At 42.6% G+C, this 23,020-nt stretch overlaps 2 protein-coding genes across 2 annotated transcripts in view; one reads left to right on the top strand and one right to left on the bottom strand.

Annotated features, from left to right (window-relative positions):
• The window catches only part of LOC119652823 (short neuropeptide F), a 172,138-nt gene that overhangs the window by 93,733 nt on the left and 55,385 nt on the right, over window positions 1-23,020 (bottom strand). The window contains exon 2 of the mRNA XM_038057151.1: window positions 19,194-19,549. Within this exon, the coding sequence (XP_037913079.1) occupies window positions 19,194-19,244 (51 nt within the window). The 5' untranslated portion in view covers window positions 19,245-19,549. The remainder of the gene's footprint in view (window positions 1-19,193; window positions 19,550-23,020) is intronic.
• LOC119652194 (malate dehydrogenase, mitochondrial-like) lies at window positions 20,280-21,653 on the top strand. The gene is made up of 2 exons (XM_038056137.1): window positions 20,280-20,289; window positions 21,064-21,653. The coding sequence occupies exons 1-2, from the start codon at window positions 20,280-20,282 to the stop codon at window positions 21,651-21,653; spliced, it is 600 nt and encodes a 199-aa protein (XP_037912065.1).

Genomic DNA, 23,020 nt, shown 5'->3' with positions numbered 1-23,020 from the left:
TCGATCGTTTCAAATGACGATGATAGACCCGAAATCGAAACCTTCTAGAGAAACCTCCAAGATAATTCCGCATACAGAGAATTCCTTCTTTCAAAATAAGACCCAAAATGCAATATAAAAAAAACGCATCACAGAGGGTTTCAAATCTGTGGCAACTATGGTTCTGAGTGCTTGCCGACTGTCAGAGACAACGAACGCCACCTGGCAAGTATGGCAACGAAGATGGTGTGCCGGCTCAGCGTGGAAACAGACTATGATCATATCCGAGGTGAGAACATTCGCAATCAATCTGGAACTGCACCGATTGTGGAAAAATTGTGAGAGAGACATCTTCGATAACGTGATCAAGTCATCCGCCCTGACGGAAGCTTGATAGGATTCGACTAAAGCCAAAGGGAAATTAGCTAAAAACTGACTAAAACAACAATGATTCAATGCGCTACATAGAAATTTATCCAAACTGACCGAAAAAATCGCGTCCTCAATCAAGAAGAGCTGAGCCCCCTACTGAACGAGACAAGGGGTAAAAAAGAAGATGAAGAAAGAACAAGAAGTTTTTTCCTTCATTTCCCGCAGAAAAGTTTATAAATCTCCTAAAAGTCCTAACTCTTTCATAAAACCAGAGTTCTCTAAATACATCCGAACCTACACAGAAAGATGAAGATTAAAGCCGAGAGCTAAACTAATGATTTGTCATATTTGACTTCGGCTTCCGGATAGGAAGCCCACCGCCCCCCCACCCTCCCCCAAAATAAACGAAACAATTCAAAAAATTTACAAAGAAAAAGTTTTGAAATTCAAAGAAATTATAGAATCTCTCCCAACATCATCAAACCGAGCAAGACAACTCTCTTCCCCAATCAGTTCACAACATCCTCAAACAGTCTTTAGGAGCTGGACTGGCCCGAAAATGCTCTCCTGCCAAACCATCCTATTCCCCATGTGTTTTCCATCACTTTACTCAATTTCCCAACATAATAACATCATCATCAATGGCGCAACAACCGGTATCCGGTCTAGGCCTGCCTTAATAAGGAGCTCCAGACATCCCGGTTTTGTGCTAAGGTCCACCAATTCGATATCCCTAAAAGCTGTCTGGCGTCCTGACCTACGCCATCGCTCCATCGTAGGCAGGGTCTGCCCCGTCTTCTTTTTCTACCATAGGGCTGGATCATCCTCATCAATACGGATTAAGTGACCCGCCCACCGTAGCCAATTGGGCTGATTTTTATCCACAACCGGACGGCCAAGGTATTGCTCATAGGTTTCGTCGTTATGTAGGCTACGGAATCGTCCATCCTCATGTAAGGGGGCCAAAAATTCTTAAGAGGATTCTTCTCTCAAACGCGGCCTTCTTGCTAAGAACCCAGGTTTCCGGAGAATACATAAGGATTGGATCCTATGGTGAGACGTTTCAAGCGAAACAGTTTTTGTAGACTGAAATAGGCTCTGTTGGCTGCCACCAACCTTGTACGGATGTCATCGTCATCGGTTGTGATTTTGGACTCTAGATTTCTTTCATTGCCGGCAAAAAGTTTATAACTCCCCTAAAACCTCAGTCTCCTAATACTTACCTAATGACATTTGAATCTATACAGAAAGATGAAGATCAAAACTGAGTGCTAAAATAATGATTTGTCATGTTTGACTTCGACTTCAGATTAGGTGAACCACATCCAATAATCCAAAAAATGAACAAAAAAAATTTAAAATTCCAAAAAAAATAGAATCTCTCCCAACTTCATGGAAACATCAAAGGAAATACCCTTCCCCGAAGACGCCGGTACACACCAAACTGAGCAGAACAACTCTTTTCTCCAATCTCAAACAACATTCTCAAACAGCCTGTAGGAGCTGGACTAGCCCGAAATTGTTCTCCTGCCAAATCATCTTATTCCAGTAAAAAAGTGAGGATCATCAAATTTCAGCCAACACTTTTTTCCTGTCCACATAATTTTTCAGCACTTCAACCATCAATCCGGTCCTAGTCTCCAAAGGCTTCCATTCCGTACTCAAGTTCTTTTAACTAAGCGATTATTCAGACTTTCATCTCAAACTCTCTTCTAGATATATCGACCTCTGCAACTCTAAGTTTGTCGAAGCTATCTATGACCTCCTCATAAAAATTATGATATGATTGCTAACCACATTCCAAGATAACCTTTCCTGCGTTCGACCCATCCAACATCAATATGAAACTTACCTTATCACATAAACTTATATTCATCCAGCACCACTCAAAGAAATAGCAACCATTCCTACCAGAACTATGCGTCCTCTAATACGACAGTCCCGATCCCGAAATCATGGAAACCCTCTGAAATGTTCGGACTAACTTGCTTACGTCCTGACGCCGTCCATGCGTCAAGAATCCTTGCCAATTTCTCGACAGGACCGGGGCCCGCTTCGACTGAGATGGACGCCCTAGCATTTCTCCGAGGCTTGTGACTCAATCCGATCATCATGTTTGCAATGACATTATATGCATTTTCTTGCTAGCTAGACTGGGTCCTTTTGGGCTATTACATCGAAATAGTCTGTGGATACCACGAAGGGATAAGAACTTCAAAGACCGCACTCATAGTGATCTTAGGCTAAGGAAGCATCAATCAATAGGCGATGGAGCCGTTATTTCTTTATTTTCTTACTGTAGTATCCGAAAGGACTCCTCCCAACAAATTCTCGAGTTAGGCTAGCACGAAGGAACGCAGGCCCGTGCCGTCGAAATAATCAGTGGAACTACGATATTTGCGGCCAGACCTCCACGGTCAATTTCGTCACTGTTTAAACTTTCAGAAGAAATATGCCTTCTTGGTGCCGATGGTTTTTTGACCATTTCTTAATCTCACGCCATTACAAGCTGTTGACTAGCCTCACCAAACAAAGTACAAATAAGTCGAGGAACTTTTATAAAGACATTTGAATGTGCATTTGTCCCACTAGCACGTAGCACGTAATATATGCATATATTATGTGTGAATCTCCAGATTCAGGTGATATTGACATTCAAAGTCTTGAGTTGGCAAAGAAGCGACAAATTTGGCCTATTATACCGTTGTTAGTAATAATACCGTTTCCACCGAACTTACTAGAATTATGCTCTATGTTATACTCTACAGTGTTACAAAATTGTGTGGTGGAGCTAGAATGAACTTGATTTTTTTCAGATTTTTTGGTTGGGTGGTTTCTGAGAATGGGTCCGTTAAACAAATGATCGCCAGACAGCTTTTAGGGATATCAAATTGGTGGACCTCGGCGCAAAACCGGCATGTCTGGAGTTCCTTATTAAGCCAAGCCTAGACCGGATACCGGTTGTTGCGCCGTTGATGATGATGATGAAACAAATGATCAATTTCGGCCCCCCGCATTCCCCACCTGACCAACCAATGTCAAAGCAAACCCGCTTTGGAAAGAGCTAACCGAGGCCTTTCATTTGATACCTCACATGACTATATATGATTAAACAAAAATTGACACCCCCTTGTGCATGTAGCGGAACCCCCCCCCCCTTAAATTCGATACAGAATTAAATAACTCACTGTATCCATGAGCGTTCACAGTTCCCACTTTTCCACCGAATTTGGCGTTAATCACTACAACCGCCTCCGAGAAAAATGCGTGACGAACAGACAGACAGGCAGAACTTTGCAGAGTTGCCAGATTTCCCATCAGGCGCACCCCTTCGTTCGGATAAGGTAATGCCCGACGGATGCGTAGAAATATGCACATGTACGCATTTGGAAGTGTGCGTGCAAGAGCATGTCTATGCGCAGGTCGGGTAGGTGGGAGAAAAACACCCACTCGTGACAAAAATGGCTATGAGAAGGACACCCAGAATTAGAAACCAATATAGAAGAAGAAAAGTGAGAAAACCAAGCAGAGGAGCAATGTTAGAATACGGACGAATCATGTTTGCCCTACTCGGAGGAAAAATAATAGAATTGTCCGAATTCATAAAGGACAAACACAATGTGCAGTGGTCCGAACCATTCGTGTACTGTACAGTAGTGCAAAGGACGCAAAAATGCCTCGAAGAAATCAAGCGTCATCCAGGCAACACAAGTGACACCCATTAAAAATCCAAAGGGCAGTAAGCTTGAAAAGAGGTGTAGAAAGAGCGCAAACGATTCTTCCGAATCCTCGCAGGATACGAAAAGGTAAAAAGGCCTCTCATCAGCAAAGGGAAATTCGTGAAAACAACGGCAACGGCTCCAATTGATCCAAAGGAGGTAAAGCTCCAGAAAGGCATACGGTCGCACGCAAACGGCAACTATAAGCTTACCAACTGAAACAGCGTTCAAACTGCTGCGGCTGATAAAGTAAAAATAGGTTGGGTCGTTTGCCCACTCAGGGAGCAAGTGCCCTCGAGCGCTACTTTAGATGCCTGGAATTTGGCCACTCAGCGGAGAAATGCACCGTTGACTGACAGGTCAATAAGTCGCAGAAAATGTGGGGAGAAGGTCATATGATCAGGAAGTGCAAAGCTGAGTCTGAATGTATGCTTTGCAAAGTGAAAAAAGGCGTCGACTGTCAGCATGTTGCAGGCAGCAGCAGATGCCCAGTGTTTACGAGAGCCCTGAATGCAGTAAAGATAAGAGGTTAATACAAATCAACCTCAACGACTGCAAGGCAGCGCAATACCTTCTCTTACAGACCATCTATGAGAAGGAAATGGAAGCTGCCATAATCAGCAAACCTTATCGCAATAATAAAAGCGATGCCTGGACTACAGATGTAACTGGCAGGGCGGCAATATGGCCGTGTGGAAATCAAGCCATTCAAGAACTGATGGAGTTTCCAGAGGTTGAATTCGTAAGAGCAAAAATAGCTGGTATCTACATATATAGTTGTTATGTTCCACCAAGCGCGACGATAGCAGAATTCGAAGGAATGCCAGGTATGCTAGTCTCAGATGCATTGTACATCTACACCATATCTGCGTGAACTGAGGAGAAACTTGAGCAAATTTGCCCGAGGATTGGTGATAACAAAGCACCCGGTCTGGATGCTGTTTCCAATAGAGCTTTTAAACTCACTATTAAGGCCAGACCCGAGTGGTTTATCAGCGTATTTCAAACATCCATGGTAGAAGGAGTTTTCCCCCACCGGTGGAAGAGTCAAAAACTTGCCGAATAAACACGCAGGATATCCACATCATACCGTCCGATTTGCCTCATCAACACGGTAGGAAAGATACGCCATCTGCAATAGACTGCTCCCTATCATTAAATATGACTGACAGGATAGGATATAAGGATGGACTATCGGAGCGGCAATTGGGATTTCGACAAGCCCACTCAAATATCGACGCCATAGACGTTGTTTTGAAGCTGGCTCGGGACGCGATGTCATCTAAAAAATGCTGCGCCATGGTGACGTTGGACAAATGCGTTCAATTTAGCTAGTTGGGAGTGGATAAAAAGCTCACAGGCTTAAACGGGTGCCCCTAGTTATTTGGCTAAGCCCCTCGAAAGTTACCTCTCGGAAAAGACAATTTGGTACGATAAGGATGAGGAATCCTACCCGTACACCGTCACCGCAGTGTTGGGTCCTCTCCTGTGATACTTGCTGTACAATGAGGTTCTTGTCTTTCCCGTGCCAAAGGAGGCCACGATAATCGGTTTAGCAGATTATCTAGCCGTGATAGGAAAAAGAAGAAACTGGGGGTGGCACGGTTTAAGGGTTAGGAGGGGTCTTGACTCTGCATCTTTTGATGGTGAACAACACCAATTAGAGATAAATACTCTCGGCAGTGTCGTTGTAAGATTTCCGCCTCCATCCGTAAAAAAAAGACAAAAAGATCTAAGTTCGACCGTGGCACGGTTTAAGGGTCAGAAGGGGTCTTGCGTCTGCATCTCTTGATGGTGAATCGCACCAATTGGAGAGAAATACTCTTCCACTTGTTTAACTTTCTTCGACAAATTAACATAGTGACAACAATGTAGTTAAAGTGTTTGGAAAAATATGACACCATCCATTGAACTTCCGCTCATCCTAGAATCGAGGCACCATGAAATATGTCATCGAGAACGAGAACAATTTGAGTTATTATATTGGATTATACTTTTAGTATCTCCCATCTCGAATTCTGTATCGATCATTTAAAGGCAAAGAGGTCATTCATTTCAGTCGAACATCACCGGATGCAATATGGTTTAATATTCCGCTTTTTCCGACTCTCTCTCCGAAGGTGCAATCAGGGATAAGCAGTCTACTTAAAAATTCCTGTTTATCATGGTCATGATTTCCAGGCTCTTTGTCACCATCTGGGAATTCCGGCCTCCAAGGATCGACTTTTATTCCAGAAGTCATTTATGCTCAGAATTCATCCATTTCGTCAATCTGCCTTCACGTAGTCGACCATGTTCTGAGGCTAATTTACTTTTGAACAAAATGACTCTTGATCGCAGCTCGTAGGAGGAAAAGAAGGGTTGAAACCGAGTTCACTTAGTTTGACCAATTTTTCCCCATACTTTCTTTTCGTCATACATGCTTTTACGCTGCTAAATCAACCCCTACTTTTTAGTAAGAAATTTCGGGGATGAAAATTAATTAGAGACCAATTCTAATGTGATTTGATAAATACAAAGCTTTCAACGGTGAGCCAATCGACAAAGCGAACACTACAGATAGCAGATAAATGAGAGAGATTTTTAATCTTGGAACATCACAATAGGAACTATCCCAGCCATGGTCCTTTCACTAAACAGATATTCACGAGCTATAATAATTTCCTCGAAAAATAATGATAATGAATTTCTAAGGAAGCAAATGGGAGTGAAATTTTAATTTAATCCTTTATTATTATTTGACTTGATTTTATGAGATTATTCTCAAAGCTGGAGATAGGTTAATTAAATCGAGCAATAATTGTTCTTATGCACATTTATTCATTGACAAAAGGTGTAGTGAACATTGATGCATTGTGGGAGAGGTTGAGCCGGGGATGGCTTTTACCACTAAGCAACCGGAACGGAGGATCACAAATCAAATCCAACTAATGGCGCAGGAATTTGTTTCGTAGGATGTATCTCGGACATCAGTCGATTCAACTGCAAATCAGTAACTGAGCCAACGTGGATAATAATCCTAGACGACGGGAATACTGCCAACATTACCTCTTAGCGTACCTTTACGATTTAGAAACGAAGTTCTCTAGGACTCTTAATGGCTTAGATTTTTATTGGGCTGTCACGCCATGTATCGAATATTTATTATTCGATTTTAATCGTCAAACACCAAATTTGCTTGTTCCTAAACTGATGATATGAGCGAGGCATATCTCTTCGTAGCCCCTTAAAATTATATTTTTGATCCACAATGAGAACAAGGAGTCTAATTCCATGTTTAATAAAATGGCGCCCAATGTGGGGTATAATTTGTATAAATGTTAAATACTTGAAAGTAAACAGAAAAGTCTTCTTGAATTGACTTTTGTCAACTAACGAACTGACTACAACCCTTTATTTATTCAGTTATCTGAAATAAAATTTTAAACTCAAAACTTAAAATTCGCTGTCTTTGGAGAGTCTGAAAGTGATTTATTTTCCCGAAAAACGAACACCATAAAGGAAAAATTTAGTATAACAGTCCAAGCTGAATGGTCATACCTATTCTCTCCTCTTTTACGAGACATCTTTGCATTCTCATAGAAGACTTTGAAAAAAATCTTAAAAAGATAGGTAATGATCCGTTGTATTAGGTCCCTGGGTCAAGTTCTGACTGTGACTACTCTTACCAAGCCATCCGAACCTGCGTGCGTGTACAATATAGGACCCATTTTGTCGAAGGTAGATTATCTTCGTTTACTAGAACGATATTTGTCCATTTCAGTCGCTGCTGAAGTCGTTCAAAACTCGCAAGATATTTGCGGAAGCCGGCCCTATATGGCACGCAAGCTTGCCATCTTCTTAGGATCTACTCTATCTGAAACTGTGAGCATCGGCGAACCGTTCATAAAGTGTGCTGGTGTAAGCACAACTGAACTATCGAGGTCGTCTGTCAATGGACATAAAGATCGTGAATTCAGATACGCTTCGATTTGTGTCAATTGTGAAAGTTGAATGCCGCATTCCGATAACCCGCAGAATAGGCGGAAGGGCAAAGTTGTCATGAAACTCAGTCCGATATTTCGATGATAGACAGTGACTGTAGCCGTTTTTAAGTAAATTGGATATTACACAGGATTGACTCAGTGATGATGTCCATTAGTTCAAGGATCAAACACCAGTTCCATTGTCAGATAAAATCCGTAAAATACTCTGAAAATTGATACTGAACCAATATCGAGCCTGGTGTGAAGCAAGCAATAGGCATTCCAAAGATTTGTTCGCAGAAATATCCGTTGTAGGTAATTGGGTGCAAAAAGGGTTGCTACAAAAAGTTCCTGTTCCTCCTCCTTTGTGGAGTATAAGGTACCTACTCTCCTTGATTTCAATGATACCGTGTGCCAGTTTCATTAGTGTGTGCGAGTGATAAGCCTACTGAAAGCGGAACAGCACGAATACAGACAAAAACATCCATGGCGAACTCGGATCCTAGAACCCCCAAGTTAACAAGATTGAGAGGCTGGCGCTCAACCATCGCATGCATGCACTCCTCCAATAGATGGGTACTCTTTAAAGGTTTTCGGAAACGGGAAAATCGTCATTTGTTTTTGCGGAAGAATTAGATTATTCTAAAGCAATTAAAGATCCTTTAGTAACCTACATAAAAGTCAGGACGGGCCAAACATAGACGTAAGGTGAACTGCTTCCATTGTGCCTGAAAACATGCAGGAACTGTGTGCAAACAAAATGAGGTAGTGACCAACTAGCCCATAGGCACATCGGGACAGAAATCCATGGTCTGTGAGAATTTGACAAAAATGAGGGGACTCATCTTCAATGCTGAATTTTAGGTGATCCAAATACCATGCGTTAGGAGACTACCATTCAACGTATTCTCTGATGTAGTCAATATACACAGATTTCGCTAGAATTAAACACAAACGAAGTCCTTTTTGTTTTCAGGGTTGTATTGGCAAAAACATAAACCGAAAATCCTTACATGAGGACTGCAGTCTTGTAGAGCAAAATTTTCCCTTCCCTACAACTTCTGAAGCTAATATCCAAAGAGGATTTTGGACAATGTTATCCACAGCAAAGAAATCTTCAAAGCTTAACAAAAGACAGAGTCAGAAAACAACTCATTGAGTTCAACTAAATAACACAATGTTGGGGTCATCATTCGAAACTACGCAAACAAAAGACGGAGCAGTCTTTCAAGGCAGATAAACAACCTGAACCCAGAAGCAAAGCTCTCTAACAACATTCTGGTAGTATGATTGCAACCATGCGATACATCCAAGTATATAGGGTAGATGCAGCCCCAAGAAACTCCTTTATTTTATTCATATGCATACACATATACTAACACTAGCGAGCAGTGTCAAACATCCAGGCCAACACACAAGCAGTTAATAGGGATTATGCTGAGTGTTGGCCGACTATAAAAGATAATGAACAGTGCCTCGCGGTAATTGAATCGAAGATGTTTCGTTGGACCCGTGGTGTAGCACGCCTTGATCACTTCTGATCAATCCACGATCTATATTAGGTTACATCGATCCTGGAAAAATTGGAAGAGAAATGTCTTCGATGGTATGGTCACGTAGTTCGCGCTAAGGAGAAGCCACCTGCCAAGATTGGTCTGAACATGAAAGTTGATCGTCCTTAGTCGATAGCTTGATACGCTGGATGGGGATTTGTAAGCCTTACGACTACATTCAGATAAGGCATTTGACTGAACAAAATGGCGCAACCGATGACGATGACCCGACCGCGCTTTTAAATGTAGAATGATAAAGAAAAAGAAGAAGATGCAGATTTCATTCCTTGAAAGAGGAATTCTGAATAAAATAAAATACAATGGATCAAAACTCTCTATAATTTTGCTGTAAGGGGCTAAAATTTCTCACCCTTATCAGACCGACATGTCCCTCCCTTTATCCATGTAGGGTTTAAGGAAAACAGGCGAGATCTCTCTATAATCCACTTAGTTCCTCTTTTGGCTTTAAACCACCCTTTCAAAACTTCTACTTCTAGACATGAACTTCTAGATGTAAACACATAAAAACTTCATATCCTTCAAACTTTCCCAGAGCTGTTTACTTCAGCTAGAACACTGAAAATAATATCCCCAGAGGTGACACCAAGAGATGTATAATTGCACCGAACTCTTCCTTTATACAACACCAAACCTGTCCTTTTAATTCTAAATAACAAGAATCCTTTTAGTTTCGTGCGTTTCACTTTCATTCAATTGCTTGCATCCCTTATGGTGTGCATTGTTTCCTTTGCACTGAAGTCCTTTTGAGCAATGGAAAATATTATTTGCTAGTGAAGACAGACAATTTCACCTGATGCTAGATACTTCCTGGATAGGTAACTATACCTGCACCTCTACGTCAACCGTTATTCTTACCTGCAATATATTTATATCCTTGTTGGGAACAAAGCATTGCATGGGTATCTGTTGCATGCGAACGAATTGTGTAACGCAATTGGAGAATAAAGAGCACGTGTATGTTCCGAGATATTACTGTGAAAGGATTCCTCTTTCTCAATTTTTCAAAAGGGCATATCCGCGTCAAAGCTGACAAATCAGCATTTCCATTTTCTTTTCCTTTTTTTTCGGGAACAAGATTAAATTCCTGCTTCCTTCCGAATGTCCTCAACTCTACAAAACAATCAATCAATCTCTTACTGCGGAATGTCTCATCTAATCGAGAAAGCCCCAAATAGTACGAAAACGCAACAGATTACATCCTTTTCCTTGATTGCTTTCCCGCTTAGTATTTCAAAACTTTTGAATTTCACTTGCCAAATATACTTTAGCGCTTACTACTTCTAAGTCTTACTATGACGTACCATCTCTAGCTGCAGAGAAAGTTAGAACTCATGAGTAAAGTAGTTTCCGTGCAAAGATACTCAGATGGACCCTTCTGCATCCAACACAAGTAATACTTCAGAGTCCACATCGAAATATCATACCCTGCACATGTTCCTCAGTTAATTTCATGAGAAATTGCTCCTTCAGAACAGAAGATACCATAGTTGTACCGACAAAAAGATATCATATTTTCCGTTCCTGTTCATTAGATTTTTCCGGCTGCATTTTGTATCCATTCTTTACGCGTTCGTTTTTCAGTTGAGAATAATAACATTATGTGAATTCTGCGATGGTTTATTTACGTACAGTGAAAAGTAACAAACATGTAGCACCATTTAAGTGTTTTCCCATTTGGTGTCCTTGATAATGACACCCCAGATGTTGAACTTGCCAAACTAGAGAAATTAAAACCCAATTTTCCACCATCTACGAAGATGAATAAGATGTCCAATTTTTCCTCTCTCTTTATTCTACTTTAATCTTGACTCCGTGGTGCTGTAAACCTTCATAGGAAATTACTAGGCAATATCTCCAGATATTAAATCCCAATGGAAAAGATGGGAGCAAACAAGACTAGACTTCGGCCCTCCTGAATTAGGGGCTGGCCTGGGCGCAACAACTCGTACCATCAAAACCTTAGAGGTTCGAAACCGGAGACCTGGCCTTCAATAGAACCGAAATGAGAGCAAGGACCTTGGCAAAGGAAGGTGTTCTCGTCTTAGATTTGCGAATGTCAAAAATGCACCATCTACTGGATGCTGGGCCAGACCAGTTGGAAAGCATGTTCTCCCACTTGTTTGATTCCTAAACCGCTGCTTTAAGGCTACCACCCAATTTTAAAAAACGGTCGATTTGTGGTTTCATCCAAGGTAAAGGTAACTCATCAGGCGCAACCTCCCATTCACCCTGGAAGCAGCATCGCTGAAGTGGTTCCGAGGTATTATTCGTTCTGCAAATCCAGAAACAGGACATAGTTAGGTATGAATCATATTGAAACGAAAAACCGCCTCGTGATTCAGGCCTATTTATTATACGATAATTGCCCTTGGGACACTGCTACCAGGGAACTTTCACGCAAAGATTGGGCACGAAGAGACACACAGGGGGATGGCAGGAGGGCACTATCTCCGCGTAACATGTAATGCCAATGGTTGAATTTACTAGCAGCAAAAATTTGATTAAAAGCCCAGAACGCTTTCTACGCCGAGACATTCACAAACGGAAGTGGACATCATCGGTCAGTTGCACCTCCAACTAAGTAGATCACGTCCTAATTGAAAAAGGGGTACCTCCAGCATATTGGACGTGAGAACTTTTCGTAGGACAAAATGTGATGCAGATCACTATCTAATAAGACGAAAAATTGGAAAATAGGACGCAAAACTTCGAACTGGACAACACAAAGAACAACTCCGTAGCGACAGAATGAGGTCCTTTACGATCAGAGGGATAACAAAGCTCCTGGTGTTGTTGACATACCGGTGAAGTTAAAGACTACAGGGGGAGCATACTTGACAACTCATCTACAAAAATTGGTTGTTAGGATATAGACTCACAAAGGAATACCTGACGACTGACACGAAAGCATTGTATGCCCATCACAGGCCATTAAGTCCCGAGACTAACACACACATCACGCCGCGATTACCATACTACCACGTTTTCGGGAAAACCAACTTTTCGGGGATGGAAATTTCGTAGCATTTGGTTTAGAAGTTCTGGAGATATTAAAGGCGATAGATTTGTGTCATTTGTTTAAATGATGGAAGAAACCGAATTTCGCGTGTTACTCAAAAACTTTTTTGAATTAGAAAAAATACCGTTCAAGCTGAAAAATGGTTGAAAATATGCTACATAGAAAAGTGCCTGTCGAAAGCCACCGGTGCTCAGAGGTGGGGGTGGCCGTGAAGTATCTCTATAGTAGTGGCACCGGGACGACGGCCGTGACGCAGTAGACGAATTCTTCAGGTCAACTCCTGTTGTATGTGCATTCAGCTCGGTTGTTTGCGGTTGGCCCCTTAGTGGGAGCTTCATGGGGGTTGTGGTTGCGTTCAAGCGAACAGAGACCTTCGGGTCTCAGCGTGGTGTTGCCTTTCAACACGGGTGCCGTACTCCTTAGTTCGGTAGAGATTTAGGTAGGTCTTGCATCCACCAGTATGAATGCTGAGCCATGCACTCTTTATAAACTGATACCGTCGTAGCTTGCTGATTGTCGTCACAATATCAATCTATGTCTTAAAAAGACGTGGGATTAAGTCCACGAGCCAAATACCCACGTAAAACACGGTGACGTAACTGTCGAAAGCCACCATTATCGAAGAAGTGTGAACTTTAAACGTGGTCGAACATTTACCAAAGATCCAGAGGGCTCAAGTGGCCCAACTGAGATGGCTGCGCCCAAAAATATCCAAATAGTCCTAAAAATCGTTATGTCCAATTGAAGAACGAGGATAGAGGACGTAGATAAGGTCCTGAAGACACCAAAAGCCACTGTATCCAAAATTGTGCTAGTTTGCTCACAAGGAAGCAAATCGTTATACTTCGGAGTCAAAAAAAGCGTCCGCCGAATAGAATGGAATGGACCAAATGCTTGCAGTGGAGCAAATCATTATACTTCGGAGTCAAAAAAAGCATCTGCCGAATGGAAACGAAAGGGCTAAATGCGGCCAAAGTGTCCAAAGACAGAACAATTAACTTCTCTGCGTTTTGAAACATCCATGGAATTTTGACTTTGGACTTTTTTTCCGAAGAGCCAGACGATCGACAGCAACTACTATATTGAATTATTGGATCGATTGGTTGACGCAATTAAGGAGAAAAGGCCGCACATGGAAAAGAAAAAACCGCTGCTTTACCAGGATAATGAGCCGATTCACAAGTCGAGGAAAACAATGGGGAAATTGCACGATTTACGATTAGAATTATTTCCACACTCTCACAGATCTTCACAGATCTAAAAAGGAATCACCAGGGGAAGAGATTCGGCTCCGATTGTGAAGCTATAACCCCAACTGGGACCTATTTTCAGGGAAAGACACAGTGTTTTATAAGAAAGGCATCGAAAGTTTAGAAAAACGCTGGAATTATTGTATCGCTAAGGAATAAAGTCGGACTATTCAATTAGCAGGGTCACACGAAATGGTTGTTGGAAGTACCTGGTTTGCGCGGAAAGCGGTCCACAAACAAACGTGGGCCTCTCCAGACGGGACCACTTTCAACCAAATTGACCATGTGTTGATCGAACACAGCCACCTCTCAGCCTTGATGAATGTCAGAACATATAGGGGGGCCAATATAGACTCGGACCACTTTCTCGTTGGCATGGTGATCCGAGCTCCAATAACAATACCACCTAGAATCCCCTCTGACAATCAGGTGAGAGTGAACACTGAAGCCATCCACAACACAACCCACCGCGACACCTATAAGAGGGAAATGAATGCCGCAATAACTGCAGTCAACAGAGGACCTGGAGATGAAGCATCAACAAATGATCTTCACAACCACCTGAAGAACGTTATCATGGATACGGCCACAAACATACTTGGCCCCAGCCGTAAAAGGAGTCGGAACGGCTGGTTTGACGATGAATGTAAGCTAGCAACGGAACGGAAGAATGCCGCATACCGAGTAATGTTGCATTCTCAAAGAACGCGGGCACGCGCAGAGACTTATCACGAACTCCGTCGAGCGAAGAAGCGACTTCACAGACGGAAAAAGGAAGCCTGGGAGAACCAACAAGTCAGTGAACTAGAAAAGTACAGGGAGCAACCGCACCAGGCGCGAAAGTTTTACCAACAAGTCAGCAGGATGAAGCCTTATACACCTCGATGCTCATCCTGCCGAGACAAAGAGGGAAATCTGATTTCCGACAGAATGGGCATATTAGAGCGATGGGTTCAGTACTTTGATGAGCTACTGAACAACCAGAACATCGGCGAGTTGGAGGTCCCGCCAACTGAAGACGACGGACAAATACTGCCACCACCAAGTTTAGGAGAAACAGTCCGTGCAATTCATCGGCTAAAAAATCATAAGTCGCCAGGAGCCGATGAAATTACAGCCGAATTGGTTAAATATGGAGGCGACCAGTCACACCAAGTGGTTCATCAACTTGTGCTCAAGGTACGGGACAGCGAATCAATGCCTGCCGATTGGCAACGAGGCATTATCTGTCTCATACATAAAAAGGAAGATATCACACAGTGCAGCAATTATAGAGGTATCACGTTGCTGAGTACCATCTATAAGATATTCTCCACTATCTTGCTAGGCCGGATAGCCCCACACGCCCAGAACATCATTGGCCCATACCAAAGAGGCTTCACTCCAGGCAAATCAGCAACAGATCAGATTTTCTCTCTGCGGCAGGCGATGGAAAAACTGTTGGAATATGGACAACAGTTGCACCATCTGTTCATTGACTTTAAAGCCGCCTATGATAGCATAGCCAGGGTAAAAGTGTACACGGCCATGACAGAATTCGGTATCCCGACGAAATTAATAAGACTGACTAGGCTGACCCTGAACAATGTGCGAGGCCAGATAAAAGCAGCAGGATCTCTCTCAAGACCATTCGCCATCAACAACGGTCTACGACAAGGGAATGTCCTATCATGCGTCCTCTTTAACCTGGCCCTCGAGAAAGTGATCCGTGATGCTGAGGTGAATGCAAGAGGTACGATCCTCTTCAAGTCCACCCAACTACTGGCCTATGCTGACGATATCGACATCATGGGAAGAACCACCCGAGACGTACAAACTGCCTTCATCCAGATCGAGCAGGTGGCGCGAGATCTTGGGCTGCACATCAATGAAGGCAAGACAAAATATATGGTGGCAACGTCAGCACCGAAGACGAATCAACCAACAACATCAAACCGCACTGGTCAAACACAAACACGAAGAAGAATAAGGATAGGAGAATACAACTTTGAGACCGTTGACAATTTCTCCTATCTAGGGTCGAAAATCACAACCGATAACAACTACGATGATGAAATCCGCGCACGGTTGTTGTCAGCCAACAGAGCCTATTTCAGCTTACAAAGACTGTTCCGCTCGAAACGTCTCACCATAGGGTCAAAGCTCTTACTGTACAAGACTATGATCTTGCCAGTCCTCATGTATTCCTCGGAAACTTGGGTTCTTAGCAAGAAAAATTGCGAACTCTTGGCCGCGTTCGAGAGAAGAATCCTCCGAAGAAATTTTTGCCCCCTACATGAGGATGGACGATTCCGTAGCCTACACAATGACGAAATCTATGAGCGATACCATGACCGTCCGGTTGTGGATAAAATCCGGCTCAATAGGTTACGGTGGGCGGGTCACTTAATCCATATGGATGAGGATGATCCCACCCGGAAAGTCTATAAGGGCAATATCTATGGTAGAAAAAGAAGACGAGGCAGACCCTGCCTAAAATGGAGCGATGGCGTGGGCCAGGACGCCAGACAGCTTTTAGGGATATCGAATTGGTGGACCTCGGCGCAAAACCGGGATGTCTGGAGTTCCTTATTAAGGCAGGCCTAGACCGGATACCGGTTGTTGCGCCGTTGATGATGATGATGATGGAATAAAGTCCAATTTTGAAAAAAAAGAAAAGCTTTTTTTTTGTCAGCCTCGGGACTTAATGATCCATGTGTGATCTAAAGTGGGAGATAAATTCTGCTCTGACAATTACAAAAGCGTTTCGCTGTTATCTTCGCCATACAAAGTCTTGCCTATTGAAGCCCATTCCTGACTACAACGATCCAGTCCCTTGCACACTGTACAACTTCCATGGAGAAAAAGGTATACACATGAGGAGATTGTAGGGAAGAAGGAAGAGTTGGCTGCGTTTGAATACAACACGAAAATGCGTCGCTCGCTACAGCGCCCAGCGAACTCCATATAAAAGGAAAGCCTCGTAAAGTGATGCTGCATCTTGGACGGGGAAGACAACCCCAGTACCCCGCAAGGCTGCTATTCTGGAGCAAGGCAGAGAGAAAATCGCAGAAACTTGGGAGATGCCTTTGGGTATAAGCCAAGTAGGAGCGTGATCGACTGTCCTTGGTAAAGCCAAAGAGGAAAGGAGGCTGCTCAGGAAATACGCAGCATTCCTGAAAACCTTCCAGTAAAAATTCCCAAAGGCGTGATTTTTTTGCAATAATGTCTTTCAACATCCATCTAACATCGAATTAGACGATGCGGGGCTTGATGCTCAAAAAGTCACTATCTTGGGTACAGAGGGGCAAGTCTTGGTTAAGAGTGACTTCAATACCAGAGGAATTGGATAGAATATGCCTCTCCTAGACTCTAGAGGAAAACAGATTTCCGAAATAGCGACACAAACAGCGCTTGTAATCCACGCCAACGCTCCGATATCCAAGCAGCAAAGGAAAAATTACCGATCTACCCGCAGGACGATAAACAAAAGCAAAGCTCGTTACTGGCAGGACTTATTCAAAGGGGAAAATGGGGGATCCGTGGAAACTCGGCTATAAACTGGTAACCTGAAAAATCCTGGCTCTAAGGAAGCCATATTCAATCAATGAAGAATAGACGGAACGTATGTACATTATCCCCTGCACATCCCGAATGAGGTGATGACAATAGCATGGTTGGTACCGCGGGTTTCTCACTTTTGTCCATAAAAGAGGATAGAAGAGGCAACCCTCTCTATGAGAGACAAGAGAGCGCGTGACCCGATAGTATCCCAGAGAAGTATATAAGCTTTGGTTCCACCATCGGAAGTGTTAGGGGGTTATTTTTCTTCCCGCTGGATGGTGGTGAAAGTTTCGTTGATTAACAAAGGGAAGGAGAACCCAGAGCTAGTATCTAAATAACCCGGCTAACTGCATACTTGGCACTCGAAAAGTACTCGAAAAGCTCATCAGAAGAAGACTCGCAGAAGTGATCCTCATAACGCTTGATATCAGAAATGCCTTAAATTTCGTATGATAGACCAATATGCAGGACACATTAAAAAATTTATTCCACATGATGAGCTATCTCTCGCGAAAATTTAGGGGTTATTTAACAGACTGTTACCTGATCTACAAAATAACAGAGGACCAGTGGAGAATGAACATAGCATCCGGCGTAGCACAGGGATCCATCCTAGAACCGGATCTCTGGAACATTTCCTACAATAGCCTGCGAAGACTCCATATGTCGGAAGAGTCGCGCTTGGTCAGTTATGCAGCTAATGTTGTAGTATTTGTTACCGGATGCACGGATGGTGATTGCTCAAGGTTTCAGCATCGTGCGGCAAAAAATCCAAGCAGTAATCCTGACTAAAAAGAAAATGCGAACCCTGCATCCCACATCAATCGGCGAGCTAATAATCGAGTCGGAACCAACGATTAAGTGCCAGGAATTAACGCTGTCCCCGAAGATGAGCCTCTACAAGAAAATCAAAGCAGCACCAGACAAGGCTGTAGATGGGGTTTCGGTCTCAAATTAAATTTATGGAGGTAAGGTATGGGGTAATATCCTTGGCAAGTAGGTGTATCGCAAGCACCATACACAAGTGCAGAGACGGGGAGTTTTGCAAAGGAACGTAAATCCTTGGGCTTGTGCAAGGGAGAAGACTCAAGGGAGCAACTCTCTTTGCGAAACAAGTCAAGAGACAGGTTGACTGCAGAATTCATTGGTAACTTGAGTACGTGGCTGAATCGAAAGCCTGATGCGGCTGGCTATATCCTTTTCGAGCTTCTAAGTGATCACGGAGGTTTTCGGTTTTAACTCCGTAAGTTTTGGAAGGCACGACTCCATGACTTTGTATTCTGTAATGGGGTCGAGTGCATCTTTTTTGCTGGGGAGGGGGGGAGGGTGACGCAGGACTATAATTAAACGGGCGGACCATGACAAAATCATCTGAAATTACAATTAACGTCTTTGGGTGTTAGGTTATAAGGCTTCATCTATCTACTCATATTAGCAAGTCAACAGATACTTTTTCTTACAGAGAATACCTGTCAGACAAACCAGATCATTGTTAAATAAACAAGATGTTAACCCCCTATCCCTCTCACAGGACTTCAATATTCGTTAATATTTAAACAGAATCTACAGAAACTAACACTAACACTTCACACTCCAATATTGTCCTTCGAAATTGACAAGGTCGTTTATTCCCACATCTGCTCCTTGTTCCACATACATCTCCCATTATGGATAATACATCACATACACTATGCCATATTCTGTTTTTCTTCTTTCATATTTAGCGGAATAATAAATGAAACTATAAAATGAATGAAAATTAATTCACTTACCCAGCTGCTGCCTCTGCTACCGCCACACCAGTTCACTTTGTTGCTGAACATAATTCTATTTAATAAGCAGTTAACGGAAGGATAATGAGCCGTTCCCGTTTACAGACAATGTAACGAAAAATCGCGCACACGAGTAACTTGAATATGTATTCTGAGTACAGAATAGAATTATATATGCACAATTCGGATGCTAACAAGTGGCTCCCACGAATGAGGTTTTTCACTGAATTATATTTGAATCTGATGTAAAAATTTCAGAACACACAGGAGCACTTATTCGTAGAAGGTTATCTTTTGAATATTTGATGAGTGCAGCCGTTGTACTTTTTCAATAAAGATACGCGCCTGACGGAGACCTGAAAAGAATAAAATTTCAGTTGATTTAAAGCTGCATTGTTTGAACTGAAATAGCGGACAAAGGAATAGTCCCTGCCTGACCCTAAGGAACAATAATTTTGAATAAAGAATATAAAACTAAAACTTCTGAATTATCTAAAAGTCCATTACCAAAGTTAGCATACTACCCTTTGATATCTGAAAACAGTTGGGAGATGCTTGCCCTGTATCTTAAAACTTTTCTTAATTTCAAATTAGCGAACATAACGCCGAAAACACTTCACCCTCTGCAATAACAGCGGTAAGTCCTTAAGTAAAGAATAATAAGCTCAGATGCATCTCCATTAGTTATATGCCCCCAGATAAAAGGAAATGAGTTATTTCTGCAGGATTTAATTTATAAAGAAAGAAAATGTGGACCTAAAGCAACTATCAGCTCGGAGCTGTTTTTATATCGCCCAACTATCTTGGCTTCTACGTCCATAAATCGGATCCGACAAGACCAAGTTCATTTTCGTTGAAAATTAAGAATATCATAAAAGCTCTTTTATTTATTGCGGGAACTGAAGGATAATACCCTTAGTTGAAAATATCAACAAAAGGATTAATATAGGGGGCGAAAATGGTCTTTATAAATTCGGCGCCCAACGTGGGATGGGTGACAAGGCACTAATGATATTAGTTTTTTGGTTGTAAAATTTTGTATTGTAAATGGGGGTGGGCTGTGTATTGCGTAAAACATGAAGTAATATGGCTTCTGGTATATACAGATAATAACTCAAACGCAATCAATGATTATTTACAACCTATAGTAGCGGGTCAAGCAAAAAGTTCTGACCGTTTTCTGCTAGATATAGGTATTTAGCGAACCATATCTTCGGATGTGTGCCAATAGTTGCGATTCTTTGTTGAAACACCAAGAAATCGATCCGTTTTTGAAGCGAATAGTAACTGGCAATGGAAAGGGTTGCGTACGGAGTCAGTAGCCAAAAAGATTGTAGTCAAATTACGTTAGGGTGCTCCAAACGATCACTAAACCCGTACCAATGGCCATGAATGTTATGCCGTGTGTTTGGTGAGATTGTAAAAAAAATCTTCCTCTATGGAGTACTTCTTTGCGGCCAATCATTCAAATCTGACCTCTGATGTCAACAAATGTGTGGCCAAAATTAGCCAACAGGAATAGCATCGGTTCCCTCAAAGAGAGTCAAGCCGCTCACATCTTTAAGAGCGCGCCAAAAATTCCAAGAGCTGGGATGGGAGGTTCTAATGAATCTTGTAGTTACCAAGGCTTCGCGACGAGAGCGGAATCTTATTCGCCTCTTTCTGAATTAATTTGCTCAAATAATGCTGCATAATGTGCAACTACCCTAATATTCGCCGCAGATTGAACATTATTGAATGCATTCGGACAAATTAACAACAAAGGTTGGGATTGGCACTGAAGACAACTGTGAAGACGGGAGGTAACGATCGAGGGACTTTCGCTGGAGCATCTGGTGGTATCGAGCAGTCCTTGTCTTAACTCTTGAAGCCGATATTTCCCACATCGATACAACCAGGAATGTAAAGGGATACGTTGGAACAGAGCAAGTTGCTGATTGTTTCAAAGGCGTCGATGGAATTGTTATCCCAACGGGCGTGCCACGAAAGCCTGGAAGGCCTCAAGATGGTTTGTTCAACACCAATGCTGGTATCGTTCGCAATTTGACTTTTACCATTGCGGACAATTGTCCAAAGGCTTTAATTGTAATTATTACAAATCATGTGAACTCGTGTGTACCAATTGCCGCAGAAGTTCTAAAATCCAAAGGAAAGTACTATCCCCGTCGTCTCTTCGCTGTTTCAACTTTGGATATTGTCCGTGGTCGAAAATTCATTTCTGATTCATGTAAAGTTGATGTGAATACCGTTGATATTCCGGTGATCGGTGGATATTCTGGTGTTACAATTATTCCGGTGACATCACAATGCAAACTAAAAGTATCGTTTTCGCAGCTCGACCTTGGGAAAATCACAGTACAAATCCAAGAAGCTGGCACAGAAGATGTGAAGACTAAGGCTGGAGCGAGAAGAGGGCTGAAGCGATTTTCGTCTGTCCCCGTTCCGCAGAACAGCGAGTGATTTAGGAGATTTTGGTTAAGAGTTTGGTAGTGCAAGAAGCGTGGTTCATTGGTACCTGTACGCAACGCGACGCATAGAAAACCAGCCCTAGAATCAACCACGAACTATCAAAGTGCTTTTGAAAGGAAAAGTCGGTCGAGTTTCGGTATCTCGAAGAAAATGAAGTAGTAGATTGTGTAATTATGAAATTCGTTTTTTAATGGTCTAAATATCCACAAACAGAATCAGGACAGCCATAAATACACACCACGCCGAGTGAATTAACACAACGTGTAAGTGTTAATTTTTTTAATTAGATATAATTTCTTTTCTTTTTTTCCATTTTTTTCTTTCATTTAATTTAATTTTTCTTTTCATTTATATATAATATATATTTATATATAATATATATACCGTACCAGGTTTATCCTCACCTGAGTTGCAAACGCAGAGCTGCATGCGACCAGGCGCGTGTCATGGGTTGCGGATAATGACATGACCCACCGGGTCAGCTACGAATATCGCAAGTTAATCTTGTAAATAAGTAGCCGCGGACAAGCAGAACGTTTCCCTTTGTGTTCGTCCTCCCTTACCGATTCTTCCCGTTCAGGGGGAGTAAACCTCCTTAACAAATCCGTAATCCGGGGTGAAGGGATCGACGCGCCTATCGGATGAATTGCAGTGACGTTACACTGTATTTCAGCGGCTCCCCTCCAAATACCTTCCCTACCTTTGGAGGTAACCATGGGGCATTGCAACATTGGGGCTCTGTTGCAGGGTTGACTGCTTCCCCAATACTCGTGGGAATAAAAATTGGGGAAAACAATTTAAATTCTCTTAATGGGACCCCAGGGACACGAAGACAGTACCCAACACGGTTAAGGGTCGTTCAACAACATCAGAGCGGCTCTTCGCCCTTGGATGTTTTGGCGGTTATGCCGTCAACCACCAGGGACGGGAGACCTAGGCGTCGTATGGTTTGGACGAGCCAACCCAACGAATTTATCGTCCGCGCCTATTACCGTGTCACGGATTTGGAACGGAATCCATCAGGGTACAGACATCGACTACATGACGCGTTCATAACCCGATTTCCGGAGCTAAGTCATGTTCCGGAACAGAACGTCGTCAACCAGTACCGAGTGATCGTGAATAACAACCGAGTTGCCTTACCAACTAGGCAACAAATCTTCCAAGAGGTTTCACTTGAGCTCGGGCTGGAGTCATCAAATTACCGGACTAGTCAAAGGAGTAACACAAGTACTCCACCTGTAAGGCACTCCATGAATCCAGTAGTCAGGAGAAGCTTAGTAACTGGGGATGTCGACCCAATTTATAATGAGGCTTTGACCGCATTCCAGGTCGCATTCACAGAGTATGCTGAGATT

This window comes from Hermetia illucens, chromosome 3 (assembly GCF_905115235.1).
Source record: "Hermetia illucens chromosome 3, iHerIll2.2.curated.20191125, whole genome shotgun sequence".
NCBI classification, from domain to species: Eukaryota; Metazoa; Arthropoda; class Insecta; order Diptera; family Stratiomyidae; genus Hermetia; species Hermetia illucens.
Note: the sequence above shows the minus strand (reverse complement) of the source record. Positions and strands in the feature narration are given on the sequence as shown.